This window comes from Lipotes vexillifer, unplaced genomic scaffold (assembly GCF_000442215.2).
Source record: "Lipotes vexillifer unplaced genomic scaffold, Lipotes_vexillifer_v1.1 scaffold253, whole genome shotgun sequence".
In the NCBI taxonomy this organism is placed as follows: domain Eukaryota; kingdom Metazoa; phylum Chordata; class Mammalia; order Artiodactyla; family Lipotidae; genus Lipotes; species Lipotes vexillifer.
This window is the reverse complement of record NW_006780322.1, coordinates 2864368-2889912: the sequence shown is the minus strand read 5'-3', so window position 1 is coordinate 2889912 and position 25545 is coordinate 2864368. Positions and strand designations below refer to the sequence as shown.

General features: G+C 50.2%; 1 protein-coding gene across 1 annotated transcript in view; it reads right to left on the bottom strand.

Moving 5' to 3' along the window:
* The window catches only part of ADD2 (adducin 2), a 107243-nt gene that overhangs the window by 33804 nt on the left and 47894 nt on the right, over positions 1 to 25545 (bottom strand). The window contains exons 2-3 of the mRNA XM_007453402.1: positions 4665 to 4881; positions 2799 to 2937 (exon numbers count right to left, since the gene is read on the bottom strand). Of these exons, the coding sequence (XP_007453464.1) occupies positions 2799 to 2937; positions 4665 to 4881 (356 nt within the window). The remainder of the gene's footprint in view (positions 1 to 2798; positions 2938 to 4664; positions 4882 to 25545) is intronic.

The following is a 25545-nucleotide window of genomic DNA, read 5'->3' as shown; positions in this document are numbered from 1 at the left end:
CCCCAAAAAACAAAAAAAAAAAAAAAAAAAAAAAAAAAAAGAAGAATGCATCAAAACCATGAATGATTTATTTCAGGAATGAAAAAAAGAGTTCAATATTCAGAAATCTATTAATATAATTCACCACATCAAGGAAAGAAAAATCAATAAATGTCCAAAATGCATTTTATAAAATTCAATATCCATTTCTGAGAAAAGTCCATATTGAACTAGAATACAAAGATATTTTCTCAACATGATAAAGAATAACTATCTCAAACTCTTGTGGTAAAAAAATTTCCACTGAAGTCAGAAACAAGACAAAGATGATTACTCTCTCATCTATTATTAAACATTGTTCTGAGAGTTCTAACGGATGCAATGAGAAAACTGGAAAAATAAACCAAAGGGTAAATGTTGGATTGAAGGATGCAAAATAACCATTATTTGCAGATTATGTGATTCTTCTATATACAAAGCCCAAAAGAATTGAGAACATACTAGAATTTAAGAGTCCAGTAAGCGGCTAGTTTAAATAATATATAAATACATATATCTCCAACGATTTCCCTAGATGGCAGCTATAACCAGAAAAAAATTTGAATGGAGAATCACTTAAAATGACAAAGTTACATAAAATTTCCAGGATAAACTTAACAAGAAATTAGTAAAGGACTATAAGAAAATAACTACTAGCTTTTCTGATGGACATTTAAAAAGATTTAAATAAATAGAAGACACACATCATTTCTGAAAAGATTTAAAATTCATTTATGCACATAGTTTTTAAGCACCTGTTATATGCCAGGTGCTACTTTTCTAAGTCCAGGACACTACTCTAACGGTGAACAAAACATACATATATCCTCCCCGCCATGGAGTCTACATTCTAATATAAAGTTGTACATTTATAAATTCTCCACCAAATTAATCTATTCATTTAATGTAATCCCAATCAAAATCCCAAAAGGAATTTTTTGAGGTGGATGGAGACACGTGACAAAATACTTCTAAAGTTATTTTAAAGAATCAGCTTAAACAATGGTTGAGAAAAACTGGCAAATGAATAATTAAGGGTATTTTATTGGATGATAAAACATAGGGAAGGTGTTTCTAAGTATGCAATCAAAAGCAGAAAACACAAAGGAAAATCATAATGGATTCAACTACATGGAAATTAAAGAATTCTACAACACAAAAATATGAACAAAATTAAAAGGCAAAGGAGACACTGGAAAAAAAGTCTGCAATGTATTTGACAGATAGCAGGGAACTAGCCTTACTTTATGATTTTTAAATCTGTAAGAAAAGAATATGCAAGTAGAAAAATTGGCAAAGGATGTGACAGGCAACTTAGTACAAAAAGAAAATCATGCCCAATATGTATATGAAAATATATTCGATCTCTATAGTAATCAAATAAATGCAGATTAAAACACAAAGTACTATTCATCACCCATCATATCATGAGGATGAAACAAATGGTAACACAGACGACAGATCAGGGTGGAGGAAATGGGTACTCTTGCATTTCTGGTAGGAATGTAAATTCATTCCATCTTTCTCCAGGGTAATTTGGCATTATGCATTGCTGCCTTTAAAACATGCGTATAATTCAGTCTAGCAATTCTACTTCTAGTAATTTATCTTAAGAAAATAGTCATGGATATAATCTCAGATTTATTTACAAGGATGTTTATTGCATTGTCATTCATAATAGCAAAAGGTTGGAAACCACCTAAAAGTCCAAAAATGGGAAACTGATTAAATAAACTGTGGCATATTCAGCCATGTACAGAAGAGTATACATCCACCAAAAATTATGCTTTAGAACCATATTTTATTATGTGAACAATTAGTCAAGATATGCTAAGGCTATTAAATTTGTATGTATAATGCGATTCCACTTTTTTTGGCATAATCTGTATACGTTAAGAGAAACAGGCTGGAAGGATATACACCAGAATATTGATAATAGTAATTTCTTGGTTGTAAGAACACAATACAGTAATTTTTATTACCCTTTCTCAACTATTTTCCTAATTTTCAACTATAATCCTATATTCATCTTGCTGAGGGGAAGTATTTTTCGATGTGTGTTTCTTAAAGGTTGTGGGCAGAGCTTCAGAGCCAAGGAAGGTGGGTTCGTGCCTAGCCCTGGCTGCTCTTGGCCCTTGTCTACGGAGTCAGGTTGGCCTGTCCAGTGGGGTGAGGAGACAATGGCTCCAATGGCCTCCCATCTGCCCCCGCCCCCAACTCCATCTCTAAGGGAGTGACGCCAGGGGATTGAAGGAAGATCAGCCTTAGGGTTGGATGCTGTGAGGACACAAGGAGTTTCTTAGGTTCTGTGCCCATAGCTCGAGTAACAGAGAGCAGAATCCTAACTCTCCACTGTCCACTCCTGGGCCTCAAGCAGCGGCTGTACAAGGGACCTTGAGTTGCAAAGCTCTTCCCTCCATGCTAATCCGCTTACGAGGGGTGGGGGTGGAGGGATCATACATAGGCCGCCCTGCCTCTCATTGCAGTGACACTGTGTCATCCTCCGCCCGCCCCCAGCAGAACCCAAACTAGGTTCTCCACCACCCCCTGCCCTCGATTTCTGGGCATCAGGGGTAATCCTCCTGGGGTCTTTAAATCTCAGCAGCATCAGAAGCAGAGGCAGGTATCTCTCTGGCTGCGGCCCAGCTCCCCCAGGTCTGTTAATGCAGCTGCAGCACTCACTGCATAGGCTGGCGGCAACCAAGCCGCTTCTGACTGCACCTTCCCCTCCCCCACTTCCTCCACCTCTGCTCCTGGCAGCTCCCCAGCTCCCCACGTACTCATGGAAGATGTTGGGAAGACTGCATGGGAGGTGCTGGCCATGAAGTCCGCGATCTGCCGCAGGGCCCAGATGTTGGAGGAGTTGTTCCCCTTCTTCATCTGCTCCTGGATGAGGCCTTCCAGCTCCTCCCTGAAAGACTGAAGCAGGCCCCCGAGGCGCTGGTCCCCCCAGTGTGCCTCATGTGGGAGACAGAGGGCCCCTCTCCCAAGTGCCCACCCTTAGCCCTTGGGTCAGCTAGGCCAGGACCACATGTGGGATATCTGGGTCCCAGGGGGCACCGGGCAGTCCCACTGGGACCTCAGGAGCCTCCCCAGACTGCTGTGTGGGGAGCAATAAGGAGATGCTGGGAATGAATCCTGTTCCCTTGCCTCATGGGCAATACTCCAGACTCCAGGTCCTTCCTGTGTCTCAGGGATAGCCTAGACCCCCTCCCCTGCCCACCCATCAGACACGGCAGGACTTCACTTCAGTAATTAAAAGACTTTTTAAAAAGCAGAATTGAATGAAAAAGTATGCCATCTTTCCTGTCCGTTAGCCAGGCCGATGGCTCTTCTGGGCCTCAGTTTCTTCACATTCAGGATTTGATGACCTCAGAGGTCACTTCCACTTCTGATGTCCTGCTACTCTAAGCCTGGCTTTTCAGACCATCAGGCCACAAAGAGGGCATGCCTGTCCACCAGGTGGCAGCAGGGAACACTCAGGAGGAAATAGGGAGCCACTTAGGTGGTAGGGAATCTACAAAAGGACAGAAGAAGCATGACCTCCTCCTGTCCCCATCTCCTGCCTGAGAATAGAGTCCCATCCTTCAGGCCCCCAAACTTGGGCTGGTACTAACTCTGCCACTTCTCCTACCACACCCGCCATCCCTTCTAGTCTCCCTCAGAGTTTCTGTCATGCCAACGTTTTTAGCAGCTGCCATTTTCCTCCCGACTCCCCAACATGGTGTCACCTGTCACCAAGACCTCGGGCCCATCCCCCTTGGCACTCCTCTGTGAGGCCCGAGCATTCACAGTGTGCTCTCAACCAGGGTCTCAGAAAAGCCGGGTAGTGGCTGAGGCAGATCTCATCCTGGCAAGTACCTGGAGATGCCACCGCCACCCCTGAGCTTCCCAACACTTAGGATCATGCACTGTTGCCCGCGGACCCCCCAGCTTTACTGCCCTGAGACTCCCCCTTGCCGCTGTCCACACTGCTCTTCCTCCCACTCCGAGGGCCTGCACCACCCTCCTGCTTCACTGGTCCAGTAGGCCCACCCTCCACCCTCCATCCTCAACGCACCACCTGCCTCAAGGAAGAGCTCTGTGTCCTCGCCAGGCAGGCGCCAGCTGACCTCCAGACTCCGGCCACGGCTGGGTGACCCGGTCTTGCCCGCTGTGCCCTCCACTCCCCCACCTCCTGGGGTTTTCAAAGCCTTATTTGCCAGGACGGAGTTCTTTGTGGCGTTCAGAAAAGGGAGCCCCAAACCTCCCACGTGGTGCCCCGCGGTGGCCCCTGGTTTACTCGAATTGTTACAGCTTTCGGTGAAGAGCGAAAGAAGACTGGAAAGTGAGGCCCAAGAAGGGGCACACGAAACTGAGGTGGGGCCCCTGCCTCTCAGACCCACCTCCTCCAGGCACCGAGCCAAACCACTGCATATAAACCAGGTTTTGCCCTCCGCCAGTGACTAGGGAGAGACTCACACACCCACGTTGCCAGAGCATCTTGCTCGGAGAGCTGAAAATTGCTCCGACCCTGAGCCAGCGGAAGCGGAGTTATTTATCTTTCAGGTTCACCGGCTGAATCAGCGTCCCCCGCATCCCGCCTCGCCACAGCCCCTGCGGCCTCCTTTCTCCTCCCCCGCCCCGCCGGGGCAGACCCCGCTCACCGGGCTCTGCAGGATCATGGTGACACGCTTTTTCTTCTCCATCAGGTTGAAGTCCTGCCGCAGGTCCGCTGCACGGCTGCGGAGGCGCAGGTACTCGGGGTCGTCCTCGGAGAAACGATCGAAATACTGCTGGCCCTGCGCGGACGGCGGGGAGGCGGCCTCGGGGACAGGCTCTTCACTCATTGTCCTGGTGGGTTTCCGATCCACCCCCGGAACCCTGCAGAGGAAAAAGGAGGGTACTCCCAGTCGGGGTACGCGCTTCCTAAGGCAGAGGGCTTGGATTCGGGGAGATTCGCGGTGCGAGGCGGCTCTTCCCTGGAGGGTGTAAGCGGGGCCGCGGGTTGGAGTGCTGGGCGCCGCGGCGGCCGGCCTGTAGGGCGTCCAACGAAGTGAAAATGTGGCCCCGGCTCGGGGTCCCCCGCCCTTCCCTGCCTGACCCGCCCGGCTTCGGCGGCCACACCCGGGTTCAAGTAGCCGGGTCCTCCAGTGCGAGCACGACCTGCAAACCGCTGGGGGCATCTTGTGATGCTTATCTACACAGTGTAAAGCTATTCACTGGGAATTCGTACTTGATCTAAAATGTAAACCCTCTAAGAAGCCTCCTAAAAACATTCGGTGGAAAATCCACAAAACTGACAAGAGAACGGGTAACTTCTAAAAGGCAGGAAAAGCTTTGAGCTTTGAGCTTTGCTTCACAACTTTGACTTTGCTCTTGTCTCTGGAAAAGAATTATTGCTGAATCGGTGTCTGTAAAACATGTCTCACTGGAGAATCAGATTCTTATTCCAAGTTTAAAAGAGGTGTGCAATTTTTATTAATGGAAAATAAGTTTCTCCTAAACTCCAGTAAATAAATATTGAGAAACAGTAAAAGAATAAACACCGGGCTTCCCTGGTGGCGCAGCGGTTGAGAGTCTGCCTGCCGATGCAGGGGACACGGGTTCGTGCCCCGGTCCGGGAAGATCCCACGTGCCGCGGAGCAGCTGGGCCCGTGAGCCATGGCCGCTGAGCCTGCGCATCTGGAGCCTGTGCTCCGCAACGGGAGAGGCCACAACAGTGAGAGGCCTGCGTACCGCAAAAAAAAAAAAAAGAATAAACACCATTTGAAGGGCACCACATTGCCGGGCTGCCCAGAGGCCCGTATATCTTGACCTGGTCCCTGGAGGGAGGGTTAGGGCAGTGTTTGGAAAGTTGGTCTGGGGAAAAGCCACATATTTTTTCTACTCACGCAGGCTTTTTTAAATACCTGAACGATGAATGAAGGAATGGCTTCTATGGCCGTATTGGAGCCCTTCTTAAGAAGGAGGCTGCCATTCAGCCTCTGCTTCCCAGCTGTGAGACTCTGGCCATGACAGTCTCCCTTTGTATCAGCACTGCTAGGCCCTCAAATCTGGGTTGTGCCCCTTCAACATCCAGAGCGGGTGGAGGCTTACAGAGCTTCAGCCTTCTCCCAGTTGGCTGAGCCCCTTCTCAGCAAAAGAAGGCAAGTGCCTTGACTGAACAATAATTAGTTTTTGAACACAAGTACGGAGATACCAACGAAAGAGCTTTACCTGGGGTCAGGGCACCTGGCTTTCATCCTTAACCTGACCCTCCCTCACTTTGCCTCTGGGGTCTCCCATTCCAGAAGGAGGTGGAGCCTCTCTTGTTCTCTCAGAGCAGCTGCTGGCCTCCCCAGATCTGATCTGCTCCGACCCCTCAGCTGATCCTGTTAGCCCAAGCCTTAGCCTTCATTCCAGCCAACAGCTCATTACGAAAGAGGCCTTGCTGACAACCAGGAAAGCATATTCTTGTTGTCCATGAGCTGTCTGTGATCTCTTCTTCCATCTTCTGTCAGCACTTTACCCTCCACCTTATAGTTCCTCTGAGTGGGGTGGGCATGAGAAATGGGAGTCCATTCCATCAGCCCAGAACACTCAGGTGATTGATTGATTGATTTTATTATTATTATTTGCATTCTCCTTTGGGGAAGGCAAGTAACAAGTTCAAGGGAGGACACATGGACAAGGTCCTTCGAGGGTCAGCTGAAGCTCTGAACCCTTGGCCTGGAGCAGGGATCTCAATCTTGGGTGCACGTTGGAATCACCTGGAGAACTTTGAAAAATACTGATATCAGAGATTCTAATATTATTAGTCCAGGGTGTGACCTGATCATCAGGATTTTTAAAAGTTCTCTGGGTGATTCTAATGGGCAGCCGGGTTGAAATACCACTGGCTAGATGTCAGTTGCTGTATCATGAAACAGAAGGCATCCATTCCAGGTGCTGGCCGTTTCTAGCAAGACTGCCAAGGTGGCACAAAGCCTCTAACGCTAGTATCGGGCACTGCCTCCCATGGCTGTCCAGGCCTCCTCCTCCCACTGTATTCACCGGCTGCCACCACACACTTGACCTGGGGCAGCAAGAGGGCTCCAAGTGCCACCACCACCTGCTTTTACAAGTTTACAAAACCATGACGTCTGATCTTAATTCCGTCGCTAATTAGTCAGCTCCTTGTGAAAGCCCTCACCAGATCTCCCCCAGTTAGCACCGCCCTTACCAGCCGTGTCGATGGGATGGAGGATGGAGAAGGCAAGAAGGAGTCGCCTTGGAGTCGCAGCCAAAAACAAACGAACAAACCAATGGTCTCTAAGGAAATATTTTGAGACATATTTGGCAGGTTGCTAAAATGTTTGAGGTTGTGCTTAATGACATGTAAAGGCAGATTCTTCATCTAAGTGAAGAGTGATTGAGTCCATCAGGGATGTTTCTGGTTGAATTAGCTCTGGACTAAAGTCAGCATCTGAAATGTTGCCCCAGTTCTGACATTCTCTAGTTCATGGACTTGGGCGAGTAATTTCCCTCTTTGGGTGTCACTTTGTCCATCCCTAAATTGGGGAGTGGACAGAATGGACCTCTGGGGCCCCTTCCAGTTCTGACACTATATGGAGAGAGACAGACTCATGTAGAAAAGGTAGAAGGATGGAGGATCTGGGTTTCCTGGAGCAAGAGACCTTCGTCCTGCATCTCCCCAGTTCCTCTTCCTCAAGCCAAATGCTGAAAGAGAAACATCTGCAAAGAGCACATATGACCTACTGACTGTTACCTTGTGGTTTCAAGTCAATGCCATGCACATGGGATGAGTTAAGAATACTTCACCCCCATCATGCTGCCGAACAGCCTCATCTCTGGAACTTGGGAAGAGAGAAGAGACCGCAAGGTCAAACATAATGGGAATGCATCAGAGCCATGCAGACATGGGGTCACCACCCAGATTCTTCTGCGAAGACACCGCTGCAGACCAAAATTCTTCCAGAGGCATCGCCCCCCTGCATCCGTCCCCTTTAATTCTCTTGGGCACCTTCACACCTCCGAATCTTTGATGTTATTTTTAAAATAGCAACAAGCAACCCCCCAATGGATACACTGGATGTGGGCGTGGAGATCCCTGTGCCCCTCACAACGCCAAATCCCGCTAGCTCCAGAACCACCTGAGCTGTCAGCTTCTCTGGGACCAGCACAGCCTGGTACTGAACCCTCCTGGACTAAATCCTTTTCATCCAGGCAGGAAAAAGCTGGTCCTCTCTCTTCCCTTTGGAGTTGCTGCACTTCCAGGCTGTGAAGTCTCTGAAGCAGCTCTGGCCCACGAAGCATGAGGAACGAAGACCTTCCAGGCCCGACGGACAGGAACCTCCAGGCCTGCCTTCACTCATCAGAGCCCAGCCCCACAGGGCTGCTCCAGAGGTGCTCCAGTGGGGGAGGGGGTAGAAAATGGAAGCCCTGACTCCCTCACCACGACAGCTGGGGCCTGGGCAAACTCTTGGGTTTTGTGAACCAAAGGCATTCTTCTGTGCTCCTTCTTTCCCTTCCCAAAATGTTGGGAGGTGGTCAAAGTTGAGTGCAGCACAGCTTAGTGGTTAAAACCAAGGACTCTGGAACCAGACCATGAGTTCAAATCTTAGCTATGCCCCTTATTAGCTGTGTGATCTTGGGCAAGTTACCTAACCTCTCTGTAACTCAGTTTCCCCATATAGTAAACAGGGATTGCAACTTTTTAACTTCTCTTTAGGTTGTTGTGAGGATTGGGTGAGTTGATGTATGTGAAATAGTTCAAAAAGTTCCTGGTGCATAGCAAGTGCTGTTAGCATTTGCTCTTATTATGTGTCATTTAGGGGCTAGAATCATCGTAGCATGAGGAACTCGAGTAATGAGAGGCTTATGATTCAATTGTAAACAGGCACACACCAAGTAACTGTAATTATATGTTTTAGTCCCCAAACTAATTCAATCTTGAACTATATTGACAAAAAGAAAAGCCAGAAAGAGACTGACGAGAATGCCTCGTTCTGTGACCAGATAGCGGGAACATGTCAACTGGGAGATCACAAAAGAAAAGGGGTAAGCAGGGTGCTAAAGACCACAGGATACCGGCGCTTGTGAGGCCAGGTGCGGTGTCATAAAGAATAGAAGGGGACTCTGGCCCCAGTTCCTGGCACAGAGCTTCAAAAACACATGGGATTTCTAAAACGTCCAAAAGACATTAGGAGTGTCTTTTCCTGGTCATCGTGAGCCGCCTTCACAAAGTCTGAGTTTTTATGCAAATGTGGTGACTTATGGTGGGCACTTAGATATTTCAAGGGAGGGACTGGCCACTGAGAAAGACCAAGCACATGATTAGAGGGTTGAAACTTCACCCGCATCCCAACCACAGAGGGAGGAGGGGAGAGGGGCTGGGGATTGCATTCAATCAAGTGGCAAATGATTGAATCAGTTGTGCCTGGTAATAATGCACACCCCCTTTAAAGAACCCTGGACAGTGAGGCCAGGGGGAGCTTCCTGGTTGGTGAGCACATTGCTGGGCTGGATGGGGGCGTGGAAGCTCTGCACCACGCCCTCAACCCCCAGACCCTACCCTGCTTTTGTCTGGCTATTCCTGAGTTGGATCTTTTCTAATAAAACTGCAATTGCAGTTATAGCGCTTTCGGTGAGTTCGGTGAGTTATTCTAGGGAATTATAGAAACTGAAAGGGAGGTTGTGGGAGCCCCCAAATTTACAGTCAAGCTGGTCAGAAGTGCAAATGGCCAGGAGTTCACACCTGTAGCTGGCCTCTGAAGAGGGCGGAGCCTTGTCCATGACTTTGCCTTTTCTTATGTGCCCTTTTAACTCAGGGTAGTGTCAGAACTGGGTTGAATTGTAGGACATTCAATTGGTGTCAGAGAATTGGTGATGGAATAACACCAAGCAACTTCTATTTGTGATTTATTTTCATTCCCAGGACCACTCCATGAGGCAGACATTATTGTCCCAGCTTCACAGATTAAAAAAACTGAATCAGAGAGGTTAACTAACTTGCTGAAGATCACACAGATTAACAGTGGAGTCAAGATTTCAACCAGGCCTGTCTCTGGCCCCAGATCCTGCATTCCCCCACTCCAACTGTCCCTAGATATCTGCTGGACTGCCGTGTGGAAGAGGGATTAGGCTGATTCCTTAGAGCCTCAGGGACCAGAACCAGGAAGCAAGTGGTTATTGCAGGCAGGCAGGCAGATTCTAGCCAAGGGTGCGAGGGTGAGCCTTCCACCAGCAGGAGCTGCTCAGTTACGAGAAGATGGGACAGGCTGCCTCGTTAGGTGGTGAGCTCTCTCCTTGGAGTCAGGGTGACTACAGGATGCTATAGTGGGGCTTCTGCCCTGCTCGGGGTTGGACCAGTGACCTCTAAGGTCCTTCTGATTCCATGGTGGCTCTTTTTCTTATTGAAGTGTAGTTGATTTACAATGTTATGCCAATCTCTGCTGTGCAGCAAAATGACTCCGTTTTAGACGTATATACATTCTTTTTTAATAGTCTTTTCCATTATGATTTATCCCAGGAGATTGGATATAGTTCCCTGTGCTATACATTAGGACCTTGTTGTTTATCCGTTCTAAATGTAATAGTTTGCATCTGCTCACCCCAAACTCCCAGTCCACTCCTCTCCCTCCCTCCTCCCCCTTGGTAACCACAAGTCTGATCTCTACATGTCTGTGAGTCTGTTTCTGTTTTGTAGATGGGTTCATTTGTACCATATTTTAGATTCCATATATAAGTGATAGCATATGGTATTTGTCTTTCTCTTTCTGACTTACTTCACTTAGCATGATAATCTCTAGTTGCACATGGTAGCTCTTGAGTCAGCAGGATCGGGGCACTTCATGGCGATGACCTGAGTGTCTGGAAGCTCATCCTGGTGAGATGGACCCAATCAAAAAGTGTGTCTCACCCCCCCCACACCCCCATCACCACTGAAAACTACCGACTAATTACCAGGAGGCTGGAGCAGCCTTGCCCCAGGCTGCTTCTTCTCAGCGCTCAGCCTGCACACTCCGTTCCACTCCCGGGGTCGCTGATTGCATCTACAGGATCTCAAACATCCAGGTAGAAACTGGAAGACACAGAACACGACAGAGATCAGGGTGTTGTCTGCACCACCGTGTCTCTTCACCCTGATTCTGCAGTACCATTAGTTGCTGATTTATTTTAAGGACTGCTGGGAAGTTCTTGAAAATGAACTGAAGCTGAATTTTTTATTTTAAAAGCAAATTGTGTCCACAAAAAGGTAAAGAAAGCTTCATTATCTTTACAATCAGGATCAAAATTCCTTTCAAAGAGAGGAATTGGTAAATCCCTTTGCTGAGTGTTGGCCAAGGGAGCCCAAAGGAGGGTGGTTGCTCTGTCCGGTGCAGGGAGCAGAATGTGGAACTCCGCGCAAGCCCAGAAAGCGCATGCTGCTGGGCTAGAAGGGACTGGCCCCTTCCTGACACCCCCGCCCCCCAGAATACTTCACTAACAGCTACCAAACTCACAGATGCTGGTGTGACTGATTTTTGGATGCAGCCCAAAGACGCGGAAGAAGCCCAAAGAATCTCAAACCCCAGGAAAGTGGCAGGGTTTTGAAGTTACACAGACCATGAATTGGTGGATTCAAGACAATGTCACCTACTGTTCAAGGGGAAGAAAGGCCCCAGCTAATACCTGAGTAACAGGTCATAAAGTACTACTGAAGGAGGAATGTAAAGTTGTTAATGTCTTATTAACAAGGGCGAGTTACTAGTCCAAAACTCCTGGGGACCAAGGTCATCAAAGAGTTAATCATCAAAATGTTTTAAAAAGAAAAGACAAGTGACAGGTTTTTTGGTTTTCTTTTTTCACTTGGGTGCCTCTTGTTTAGACCCAGGGATGCTTGTCTCACCCAGAGCCAGTGTCCCATCCCCGCTCCCACACCCACCCACTCCGTGGCTCTGAGGGCCTGGCCCTGCCTGTCCTGCCTCATCAGCAGCTCAGCTCCACCCCAGACCCCATACTGCCCAGAGAGAAGCACTTGGGAAGACTAGTCTCACCCAGGAGGGGCAAGGAGAATTCATCTCAGCAGGTCCAGTGTGTGTGAGGGAAACCAAGATGCTGCGTGGCCCCTGAGGCACAGCTGCCTTCTCAGCCCTGCTGGGCACTCGGGGCTCAGCATTCCAGTGCTGAGAGGGCCCCGGAGCTCAGTCCCAGTGGTCATGCCTCTAGTTAGGGACCTGGCAGTCGCTTTCAAAAGCTCTTCTCTATGCTCTGTGTGTGCAGCTGCCAGCTGGGGCTCTTCTCCCCTGGGCCTCATTTTTAGCTAGAACAGGGTCACTGCCAGCACTTAATGCTGCTTCTGTCCATTGCCTACCAATATGGGAGCCCTCCCTGGGGGGGTTGCTGACATACCTCTGGATGCCCTTCTTTCTATGGGTGGCCACTGACCCACCTTAAAGACCAATCCTGCAGCCAGATAAGTTGTCTTACGTGAAGCTCCAGCTCCCTGCCCTTCACCGACAGCCCCTGCCACAGAGATGTGAGGTTGTCCCGTCCCTGTTAAGCCTTGGATTTTCAGAGTCTGAGCTATTCCTTGTGTCCACTGAGAGAATTAAACTTTTGTCCCCAGAAGGAACCTATGCCGTTCAGGTAAGAAGAGAGACATCTGTCCCACAGAGAAGTATACACTGAATGCTGAATAATTCCTCCCTGATCTCCATCAGTGTTGAAATTCCACCATTAGTGTTCCATTCCCTGGGTTATAGCATTAACCCCTGACTACAATGAAAATAGCCCTGAGAGGTACGGTAGGCAAAGGCATTATTTTAAACATTCTCCTGTGTTACCAAATCTGTCAAATCCCTGATTGCAGTCAGGCTGGGCAGGGCCAGGAAAGGTACCAGATCAGCAAAAGAGGTCTGATGCCAGGGCCACTCAGGAGGGTCCAGCACCTGGGGCAGAGCTGCGGTCCTGGGTGGGCCTGGGGGGATCCTGGCCTCACAGAACCCTCCGAGCTGTGCCTGCTGTGGTTTTGAGGCCAGGATCATGATACACGGAGTCTTTGGCTTCCCCAGCATGTGCTTCAAGAGGTGAGCTCACCCAAGCTTCCAGCCACCTAGGCCCCGTGGGCAGAGCTGAGAAGCAAGGGGTGCCCCACGTAGTGAGAATGCCAGACCCCTCCTGGGAGGCGCCCCCCTCCACCCCGGGGCCACCTGCTCACTACTCTCAGTGTGTAACCAAGCCGGCTGGAAGGCAGGAGTTGGGACACGAGATTTCAGCCCTAGCCGGCTGCTCACTAGACTGTGGCCTTTGCCCACCTGTATGTCCCACAGCCACCTTGAAAATGACCCGTCGGAGCAGACCATCACTCTGGCCAACCCTGCACCAGAGCCTCCTTCCTCCAGCCAGCGTCTCCTTCCTGCCCCCCACCCCGCTGGCCACCCACCAAGGGCCCCACAAGGCAGCCTTGACTACTCCCTCTTCATGCCCTGTGTACCTACTCTGTCACCAGATTCTCTGGTTTTGTGTCCTAAATATCTCCCCACCCAGAGTACCACGCCCCGAATCAAGCCAGTGTCATCCCCATCCCTTTCATGGTCTCTGCCTAGCCTTTCCTCTCTCATACCCTCCAGCCAATCAGTAGCCAGAGTCACTATAATGCAAATCTGGCTCATGTCTGTCATTGCCCTGTATCCCCCCTACCCAACTCACCCATGGCTCCCCGCCACCTGAGGCAGTGTTCCTGCACCTTTGTTTCTAATTTCTGCTCCTCTATCCAAAATTTAGTCAAATTTGGACTGTATTACAAGAGTGACAGCTATCCTTTTTATATTTATCAAATAAAATTTTAACTCCGATTTTGCTCTTTTAAACCAAATGCGTGGCCCATGTTGGAACTTCAAACCAACCCATTCCCGACCAGGGGACCGGGGATCGTGTCTTTCTCTCTCTGGCCACTCCCTTCCTCTTGAGGACTGCACCCTGTGGAATGAAGTCCCTCTCAGCTGGTACACAAAGCCCCATGGGCCTCCCAGTGCCTGCCCCCACCCTCCCTGCCTATCACTGGTGCTCTGGGGGCTAGTCCCAGGACCCAGAATGCACCAGGCTGGTCCCCGTCTTTGTCCTTGCTAGTCTCTTCCTGGAGCACTCTTTCTTCTTTGCCATCGTCTCCCTTCGGCTCGGGATGTCCTCCCCTCCCGGAAGCCTTCCCTCCACACCCCTGTCCCTTACGCTCTCCTATCACCGTTACCCTCCTCTTTCATTCCACTTATAATCCGACAGCAACCATCTATTACCATGCGCTCCTAGCAGGCAGGGCCTCTGTCTTTTTCCATTTCTCTATTCCTTGTGTTGCTATAGGGCCTGGTGCCAGGTAGGTGCTGAATAAATATTATTTGAACTAAAACTCGACTAACGGTGAATTGGGAGGAGTTAGGATGGTTCAGCAGAGCAGCACCATCCAGGCCCTGGGGTCCCAGAGGTGAGTAAGGCCCTAGGGGAGTCCAGGGAACAGCTTGGGAGACAGACCCCTGAGCGGCCCATTTCAGAGTAAGCTGATAATGGGGCGTGCGTGGCAGGCACCCTAGAGCCTAAATCGCGCCTCCTCTAAAATAACATTTTCCTTTGTTATGTAACCCAAATGGCTGGGCCTGCTCTGGCAGCCGTTCTTCTTGCCTATTTTGAGACAGAATTCCAGTAATCGATTGGAACTCTAACAAAGCCAACTCCACAGTATAGCACCGATTGTGGCCGCACAGAGGAGAAGGAAATAGACACCCTTGGCTCAGCCCCGCCCCCTTATCCATCCCTCTCACCTCGTCCCTCCAGTAGCTCCTCCTCTGCCCCACCCCCCCACCGCAGGACCCTCAGCTCCCCGCTCAGGGGAGCCCTGGAACTCCCTCTGGGCATCTCCAGTTTGCACCCTCACGCTCTTGAGACTACTCAGCAAAGATTCTGCTGGGATTCACCCTCCTAGGAGAGCAGCCAGGGATCACAAATCATGAAAGACGCTCCCTGTCACAGGTCATTTTCTTCCCCGTCCCACTGAAGACCACGTATATGTCACCAGTGGAGTATGAAGTCACTTTTCTGTGGGTCGTTCCTTGTAGCTAGCTATAAAAGGAACAGAAGGTCTCGAAGAGGATGCTCAAGTTGTCTGACTTTTGGTTAAAATCTGTTTCAGCCCCGTGAGCCCACAACGGAGCCGAGTGCCTGTCTCCTGCCACTTCAGTGGGAGGTGTCCAGACAGGAGCCGACAGTCTGTATCACTCGCACGCCAAGCCCAAAGCAGAAAGACATGGCAAGTGGTCCTTCCGCAGTTGCTCCCACTGCGGCCATGGGCACGGCCACCCCCTGGGTGGTGCCAGCCTCTAAAGCCCCAGGCCCCCAGCCCCACAGGTCAGCTCCAGACAAGAACAGCACGGCATTTGCTTCAAGCCTGAGACTTAAAGTCAGAGCCCAAACTCACCGATCCCTGAATGAAACTTCCAGAAGTGAGGGAGGAGCTGGCCAAGGCCCTACTGCTGTTACTTTGCAGAGTAAATGGAGACCGTTGAACAAGGGACCGGACCACACCCTGCCTGGTCTGTTCAGATAAAGAGAAAGCTCATGCCCCTGGGGGGTGGGATTACGGCTAGAGCTTATCATCAGCTTCTTCACGTACTTCTGAATTTTCCACAGTTCTGCGTAAGGTATTAACTGCTATGACCACTTAGGATGGAAATAGTTTCAAAGAAGAAAGGGCAAAGGAGGAAGGAGAGAGTCTCCCTCTGTCCATCTCCGGAAACCCCCCTTGGCTGGAAGAATCCTTTAACCCCCTGACTGCTGCAGGCCTAAGAAGGAAGACATTATTCAATCCAAAATATTGGAGCTGTTAAACCCAAATAGGTACGGGAGCCGTGCCCAGCCCTTCTCATCAGTGCTGCGGTGAAGGGCCCATCATCCTGGTTTTCAGGTGAGGAAACTGAGGCTCAGGAAATGGAGTGACTTGATCAGGATCACAGAGCTATTGGGAACCATCGCATTACCAAGCGATACATATATAGATCGTTCCAACACTGGGGGTGGGGGACAGCGCTCCAGTACAGGCTCGTGAACCACGGGGTTCCAGGGAGGTCTCAAGCTTGATGCACCAGCATGAGCTTTAACACACTTGCCAGGTATCCCTGCCACCAGTCACCAAACCATGCGGACCTCATGCGTCCAGTGAAATGAAAGAAAGGGGGATTCAGGAAACCCTGGTGATGCAGAGACAATCCTGAGCCAGCAGGATGGCTGGGCTCAGCCTTCAAATACTCAGTCCTTTCAGTGAGGAGGTCAGCCAAACTTGCATACTATGTGGATGAAAGCTCATCAAAAAGCCCGCCTAATTGAACTGACACGTCCTCTGATTCACTGTTCCACACCTCAGGCTGTCCTAGAATCCAGTCACAGGTACTTTTAAGCGGTCGTCTCATCTACCTTTTGCCTTCAGGAAAGACTGTACCCAAAAACCAATGGAGCCATATTTTGAAAAGTTTCACCTTGGTCAAATTCAAACACAGAACAGTTGATTCTGCTTTGGGGCCTAACCTGAGAGCATTTGTCCTTCATGTGGCAGGACTACTCTTGCCCGCAACTCCACCTCCAGCCAAGAAGTCCAGGGAACAGCTATTGGATGCTGTGTCCTCTATGTCTAATAGAATGAACCATATCCTCGGCAGACGAGGTTTGTTGGCTATCAATCATGCTTCTGCCAGGGACGCTGTCCCAAGATCTACAGAGCAAGGCGGACTGACATGCCCGGCTCCCAAACAGTATACATCCGTGCTCTGCTGAGGAGGCATCTTCCTCCTCTGTGAAACAGGACCATAATGTCATCAGGCAGAACCAGACTAGGATGAGAAGGCCAAAGTTAAAAGACATCCAGATGAGACAAAATGGAAATAGACCCACTACCTGGATTTCTGATTCACTGAACCAATGAACACATCCATGGCTGGAAGTGTTCTCCAGAAGGACTAGCACATAGTAAGTGCTCGACCAAATCCTCACTCCAAGAACCCTCCCAGATCTGCCTTTGGGATCTACCCTGCATTTTCCCAATGCTGGGAGTAGAGAGATTTAAGGCAAGCAGAGAGAAAATTAAGAACTATTACAGGGAGTGGGGATGGGATGGGATGGTAAATTACTCAAAAGGAGTCCAAAGCTATCTCATTACATTAAGAGCCCAGGGAGTTGGCTCTACCACGCAACATCGTTGCTAAGATCCAGGCTCTGGAGAGCATTAAGGGCCCAGGATCAAATCCCAGCTCTGCACCTTTCCAACTGTTACTTAGTTTCTCTAAACCTCAGTTTCTTCATCTGTACAATGGAGACAGGAACAGTACCTCCTCAGAGGATCGTATGAGGCAATTTATGTAAGGACAGGCTCTGTACAGGGTCTGGTAGATAATAAGTGCTCAATAAATGTTACGTGCTACTATTCAATCAGTCCTCGTGTGGTCTATGACAGTGTAACAATTGAATCTTTAAATCACAGTCTGGATTCCATCTTGCCATCAAGCGTACATCTGGGCTGACTGCCCCATCAAATGTTCTCAAGGGAATGTCAAAGAATCTGTGAAGCTGAGCTTAATAAAATTAGACAGGTTATGTCTGCTGCTGAATTTCTGTACTAAAGACACACGTAGATTTGGGGCTGATTTGCATTTTTAAATGGTGGGCTCCACTTTTCCATCTGAGCAGGTAGTCTACAGCTTCCACTGCTGGCTGTGTTGCTGCTTGTGCCACTGCTGAGAATGCCTGGACTGGGTGTGGGCTTTTCCAGCCAATTCTCTGACCCTCTCAACCCGACGTTTATTGTAGGTACAAAAGGCTGTATCCAGTCATCACCATGCTTGTGCCTTGGGAAGGGCTTCTGGAGATTCTTAATAGTCAAGCTTGGAACTCAAGAGAAAGGGGTGGGTCTCTCAGTCTGGGAAAAATGAAGGTGGCAAAAGATTGCAAAGCAAGGCAGAAAATCATGAGGGGTATAAAGAAGATGAATGCAAGGGGAGATCCCACTCTCAGCATTCAAAGCAAGGGTAGTTAAAACAAATTAAATGAGGTTTCACATGCTCGTTAGTAAACAAATGGCACGTGTGAGCCCAAGGCAGGAGGCAGGTCAAAAGCGCCAAGTGATGAAACCATACTAAATACTCATCTAAGTACCTTCTTTAATGGTAAACACCCACAAGGCACTTAGCCATGCAGGCTGTCTCATGGAAACATGTACCTATACAGTGTTAAATGAAAAAGGTTTTGGGGTGGAAACTATATATACATATATAATTCTTTAAGTGCCCGCTATGCCCGGGCACTGTACTCAGCACTGCCCTGCCGTAAGCCTGACATTCCGGAGCCCATGCTGCGCTGTGGGGTGAGGGACTGAGCAGCTGTGTGACCTTTGGCACTGTGAGCTTCATTTCTAAATGGCGGCCATAGCAGTACCTCTCTCACGAGAAGCTCTCACCTGCATTTCTGGGTGGCCTTTTCATGAGGGATTCAGAACTTGGCTCAGCTGCCAGCATCCTAATGTAACCATGCACCTGTCCAGGGCACATTTGCCTCTGCCCCCTCGTGCCCCCCACAAACAAACACACACCATGCACGTGGGCCTTCAGAGCTCAAGCTCGGTTGTATGCTCCCCGGGCTGCTCACCCAGGCACACCAGGAGGTGGCCTGGTAACATCTCCCCTGTGGTTCTGGGCCCTCCTGGACTCTTGGATTTTGCTTCTGGCTCTTCTTGACTTGGTGCCCCATCTTGGGGTTGCAGGACTCAGCTCCGTGCCCTCTAGAGAGCTGAGCATCCATTCTGGGCAGGTCCACAGAGAAAGTCCCCAACAATCCCTGCCCCGAGCAATGTCCCCGGCCATGGCTATGCATGTGGTCCTTTGACACAGATGGGAGGCACTGTGTCAGTCACTCACTGCTGAGTAAGATGTGTTCCCCATCCTCCGGGCACCAACAACTGGGGGTCCCCCGACCTCCAGGCACTGTGCGGTGGGAGCAGAGGGGCCCACACCGGATCTTGGCCTTCTTTGTGCCCAGCCTCCCTGGGCAGTGGGCCAAAGAGTCCTGGTGCCATCTCTCTCCTCCACCTCTTGAACCTTCCATAATTTCTGAAGCATTTAATAATGCTTCTGAATGGTGAAGCATATGGTAAAGAGCACAGATTCTGAGGCAGGCTGCCTGGCTTGTAGGCCAAGTTCAACTCTACTAGCTGTGAGAACTTAGGCGAGTTCCTGAACTACTCTGAGCTTCAGTTTCCTCATCCGTAAAGTGGGGGGTGGTAATTACAGTAGCAGCCCTGAGGCGGTGTTGCAATCCAATGGATTCGTCCACTTGAAACATGTAGGGCAATGTCTGTCGTAGAAAAGGCATCAGTCACGCTGGTACTATTTGGCAGTGTGCAGCAGTACGGCTAAATCAGTACGCCAGGCTGGACTAGCTGCGGAGGGTGAGCTATGGCAAGGGGCTGGAAGAATCTGCCTGGGAATGTTCCAGAGGGGTCTGCAGTGGGTTGAACAGTGGCCCCTCCCCTCAAAAAATAGGTCCATGTCCCAACTCCCAGAACCTGCGAATGGGACCTGATTTGGAAAATGGATCTTTACTGATGTGATTAAATTAAGAATCTCAAGATGAAATCATCCTGAGTTATCCTGGTGGGCCCTGAGTCCCATCACAACTGTCCTTACAAGCCACATGAAGATGGATGCAGAGATCTGAATGATGCAGCCACAAGGCAAGGAAGACCAGGAGCCACCAGAAGCTGGAAGGGGAAAGAAAAGATTCTCCCTTAGAGCTCTGGGGGGAGTTCAGCCCTGCTGACACCTTGATTTCACACTTGTGGCCTCCCCAGCTGTTTCAGGCTTCTCCGACCCTAAAATGCACACACATTGCCTGAGGATCTTGCTGACCTGCAGACGCTGATTCAATCAGCGGGTCCGGAGTGAGGCCTGAGATTGTGCATTTCTCAAAAGCTCCTGGGTGAGGCTGATACCACTGGTCAGACCATGCGTTGAGCAGCAAGGGTATAAGAGCCTATTGTCATCAGCAGCACGACGATGGCAAAGGGGGCCCCTAAAACCAAAAGTTCAGAATTTGTAGATGCAGCGAGCCACAACGCAGGGCCACCGTGGCAGCAAAGGAGCCCAGCTTTCAGCTGCAGGATGCAAGTCGTTGACCTCTGATGATACGTCTCCCTGGGCTTAGCCGATGCTTCTAAACTGAACAGCAGCTCACTGGGCCAGTGCTAATGGCTTCTGACTGCTCCAGTTCATCACTCTCTAACAGGGTCAACCAAGAAGTGGTTTCATCTTTTTGGATTGAAACAAAACAAAACAAAACAAAACACCAGATTATCTCTGGCTTACGAAGGGCCCAGAACAATTCCTGGGAGAATGGAAACTTAGATGACAGAATCCCAGTTCTCTAATTAATTTCAGTGAACTTGATGGAGACTTCTACATCAGTACCTTTTTTTTTAATGTTTAATTATTTTCTTTATTTTTTTGGCTGTGTTGCATCTTAGTTGCGGCATGTGGGATCTTCGTTGAGGCATGAGGGATCTTTCGTTGTGGTGTGCGGGCTCTTCGTTGTGGCACACGGGCTCCTCTCTAGTTGTGGCATAAGGGTTTTCTCTCTCTAGTTGTGGCGTGCAGGCTCCAGAGAGCACAGGCTTTGTAGTTTGCGGCACGCGGGCTCTCTCGTTGAGGCGCGCTAGCTCAATAGTGGTGGCGTGCGGGCTTAGTTGCCCCGTGGCACGTGGGATATTAGTTCCCCGACCAGGGATCGAACCCGCGTCCCCTGCACTGGAAGGCGGGTTCTTTGTCACTGGACCACCAGGGAAGTCCCTACATCAGTACTTTTGCCATAATGTTTTTATGGAGTGAAAAGCACCTGGTCCAAAAGGAAGGCAAGAGTGTGCCTCTAACATGGCCTGAGCTCTTCCATGACTGAGTACCTAGAAGCTCAGTTTGATAGACAAGAGAGGAAAGGCGGCTGCACGGATGCCCCAGATGACGGTGGGAGTGGAGGAGCTTTACCCCATAAAAGAGCCTAGGTTTAAAACTGAAAGCAAAAAAGGCTGGCCCACCAAGTCCAATGTAAGAATAGGCAGAAGAGGATACAGATGTCCCTTGGCCTGAAATCTCCCCACATTCATTTCCCCACTCATCTCTTTCTCCAGCACTTGCTCCTTCAATCCAATCCACACCCATGCTTATATGTCTAAAATGCTTCACAAAAACCATCCATGCCTTCTTGTCTGTAGCCAGATGGTCCCCAGGCTTTATACCATGTACCAGCTCCCATGTACCAGCAGCATTGCCCTAGGAGAGCTTGAGTCCTCTGCCTTCAGTGGGAAAGAACGTGGGGATTGGTTTCCAGCACCTGCTGTGGGCTGGGGGCAGGGGGGTGGCACCACGCCATTTCTTTTTTCTTTTTCTTTTTTTTTTTTTTTGCGGTACGCGGGCCTCTCAGTGTTGTGGCCTCTCCCGTTGCGGAGCACAGGCTCCGGACGCGCAGGCTCAGCGGCCACGGCTCACGGGCCCAGCCGCTCCGCGGCACGTGGGATCTTCCCGAACCGGGGCACGAACCCGCGTCCCCTGCATCGGCAGGCGGACTCCCAACCACTGCACCGCCAGGGAAGCCCACCATGCCATTTCTTTCTGGACAGCATTCAAGCTCCTCGGGTTGGCACGGAGGTGCCATCTTCCCCCTCCTACTACATGAAAGGCCCAGCCCAGACCAACAGACAGGCCCTCCCTCTCCACCCCAACGCAGCACAGGCATCTCTACCTCTGCAGCCTGGCTCAGGCCAGACCCCTCCTCTCGCCCCGGTCAAGGCCCTTCTATTCTCTCCCTCTTCTCAGCTCCAGGACCTCTCATTTGTCACCAAACTGGCATCTTTTCCAGCTATTGCTCATCTCTGTATATGTCAGGACAAAAATGACTAACGCACGAGTGTCCCCAGCTCTTCCTCCACCACGGGCCTTCCCTCCCTGAATGTCAAGAGCCTGCCTCACCTCCTTCGTTCTTTGGGCTTCATAATGCAGAATGGACAGGAAGGGAAGTGGGGAGAGAACAAGAGGTAAGCCCTTCAAGGAAGCCAGAGAGGAGAGCGTGTGAGGCCTGAGGGCAGCGGGCAGAGAAGCGTGGATTCATGGGAGGCGTTGCCGTGATCTGCACACTCCCCGTTTCACAGGAAATGCAAAACCTGGAGTTATTACAAAGGGCTTCCGGTTACTTAGTCCGTCCTTGAGCCACAGCCGTGCTCTCGGTTCAGACCTCCTGGGACATGGCTGTGTGAGCGTCCTATTCCCAGCCTGGCGGAAGGACCATTTTCTGCCAGGGACTGGGGTGGGTCCCAAGTGCAGGGCTGGGAGAACCCCTCACTTCACAGGTAAAGAGCCTGAAGCCCGGAGATGGGGGACTGTTAGCACCTCAAACTCCACTGCAGCTACATCTGTGTGAGCGGTTTGTCCCGAGCTGAGGACAGAGCTCACACCACCTCCCTTCTTCGGGAAGAGAACACCTTAGGCAAGGGGATGTCCAGCCAATCCAGTCTGACAGGCACTGGTTGAAGACACTCCATGAAAAAGGTGCCTTGTGTGAAAATCCGTTACACATTCTAGAAAAGCCTGATGTGGACGCTGCCCTGTTGTGAATTACGTTTTGATGGGAAGCATCGTTTTGCACAGACAGCGACCATCACTGGTCATGGGTGAGGCCCTTTGACCCCTTTGCCTTTGGGTTCAGCTCTCCACCCACAGGTACGAACGCTTTTCTGTCTCCTCTTTCTCTTCCGTTCCCCCTCTTGTACCTACCCCTCCTCCCCACACCCACAAACACCTTCCCTGAAGTCGTGCCACGTTTTCCCCCCATAAGGGCAAGCCCGGCACAGAACAAGGCAGGTGTACCTTGAGAAGGTTTGTTTCTGATGCTGGGATGGGGAGTCTCATTAAAGACCAGTGTGGCCTCATTGGCCTGATTTTCCCATCGGCACACCCTTGAGGACACACTGAACTTCTCTCTTTCACTGAACGTCAGAGTTAACAGGGACTTCAACAGCAGCTTGGCCTGGGCTGCTCCCAGCTCAACCATTTCTCAGCCTTCCCTGCCGATGCCTGCAGACTCCACGTCATCTGGCTTCCTGCTGGGTTGGGGGCAGTAGGAGGCACTGACCCAAGATTTGTGGGGGGAAGATGCCAAGGTATTTCCCTCCCTCATTCTCTGCCTCAAGCAGCATCCCCTCCATGGCCCCAGCTCTTGCCCCAGAGGCCCCCACGTTCCAGCTTCCACTGGAAGTGGCCCTGGCCCCGGGGCTGGGAAGACACACCCTCCTCCCCTTCTCCCTCCAGCTTCGAGGAAGAAGAGACATCCCACTGGGGCTAACCTCGGGGCTACCTTCTCATACCCTATCTGTTTCAGCTCCTCCATTACTTGTGTAATTGTCCTGCATTCAATTCCCTCTGTCGAGGTACTTGAAGAAGTCCCTATTTTCCCTGTTAGACCCTGACTGATACACAGCCCAACCCTCCCCTCCCACGTCTTGAAACCTATGAGAAAACCGAGCCCAAGAGGGTGGGACGTGTCCAAAGAAAGACGCACTAATACTTAGTTGTCTGCGACTGGACTGGGTCTCCAGGCTCCGTCCTCCTCGTCTCTGCAGAATATGGCAGGGGGTGCTTGCTTTTCACTTTCAAGCCCAAAGAGTCACGAGTCATTGGGATCAAGTGTGAAATATGTGACTTCTAAGATACAACCACAGTTGTAATTCGTTCACATTCTAAACACACCCTCTGGACATGAGGAGTGCTTTCAACCTCCACTGTGGGAGATGGAAACACATCAATTAGAATAGCCCAGGAGGTAACCACAGCCAGGTCACCTCCTGCTTCCTGTGCCTCAGTTTCCATATCTAAGGGATTAAAAGTGACACAGAATGACCATGTCCAGAAGCATTTAAACACCTCTCTTAATATATGCAGCAAAATTCAACTCCTCAGATTTTTTGGACCAGATGGTTTCTCAACTCTGCAAAGTAGGTTTAATTTAATAATTATTTAAATATGCCATATATTTTAAATACATAGAGCTGCTACTAATTAACACTTCATAATTTCTCCAGAGTCCCACAGGCAATTGTTACCACTTTTAACTGGTGAAAGATAGTGTCAAGAAAATGAACCCTATCTCCTTTCCTAATTGCAGCCCGTGGATAGTCTATGTGCAGTATCTCGTCTCTTCTGCCCGGTGTGAACGGAGTGGTGGGAAAAGACGAGTGTGACCCCCTGGGGTTGGATGATGGGGACATGTGAGCAGAGCATCACCTCAGGTGCTTTGAACAATGATGTTCTTGAAAAGGGCCGATGGGCCACGATTCGTTACACAGATGCACCTAAGGTGAACAGTGACCTGACAAGCAGACACAGACATACGTGCACCTAGGTAGAGGCAAACACAGCACTTGTATGAAAAACCCAGTCACAGGGCAAAATGAGCCCAGTCTGTGTAAGCCTGAGAGGCAGGGCGAACCAAACCCAGGTGCAGAGTGGGAGCGAGGGGCGCCTTCCCACAAATCTCACCAGGCTGCCTAAACGTCCTTACCCTACTCCTCTGTGCCCGAAGTTCCATCCTTTAGAGGTTTATTTGCCTAATATGTCTTCTCCTTTTAAAGGCCATCCCTCTTGGAAGATTCAATTGGATATTTGTCCTTTCTACTGATACATGACTGTGACCTAATAAGCTAGCTTTCTTCCTGGAGCTTTGCAGACATCCAGGGCTCACAGGCCCCCAAGGAGGACATGGCGCACTTAGGGGTGCCCACTGGGAGGATGCAGGCTACCTTACTTTATTGTAAAAGGGACCCTGGGCACCTGAGAGTGGAGAAAAAGGGGTACCTAGGAGTTGCCGGGGCACCGAAAAGGGAGGGAGGAGGGAACGTCTGCTTACCCAGGGCTCTGTCTAGGACAGGCTCCCACCCGCCATGCTCATTACAGCCTCAGGATGCTGCTTCTCTGGGGGAAAAGGAAAAGATGTGAGCATAAGGTTGACAATGCAGCCGGGGATAAAAATGACAGGAAAGACTGTGTGATGGAAGAAAAGCTCACTGTGTGGAAACCTCTTTCTTGAAAATCTAAAACTAAAGACCTAGAACAGGCTTCCACCTGTCGCGAGACTGGAAGTTCTCAAAGGGAAGCCCTGCCTGATTTTGTTCCACACTGTATTCCAGCACCTAGAACAGTGCCTGAGAGATGGGAGGCGCTCTATAGGAACTGGTTACGTGAATGAGGTGGGACAGACCAACACACAATGGGAGCTCTTCCAGGCCTTCCAAGCCCATGTCTGAAGGCCCACCGACCATCCGTGGCTGCACCGTCTCTTGCTGGAGTTATGGATGGGCCTCCGGGGAAGAGGAAGCCTGCTCTGCAGACCCCTACAGAGATATGTATGCTGAGCTCTGCTGGTTTTCTGATGTCCCCCTGGCTCGCTGCATTCATTAGGCAGCAACTGCTAAATGGCCAGCCCACCTGTCACATCCAGCAGCCCAGGCATCTTCCT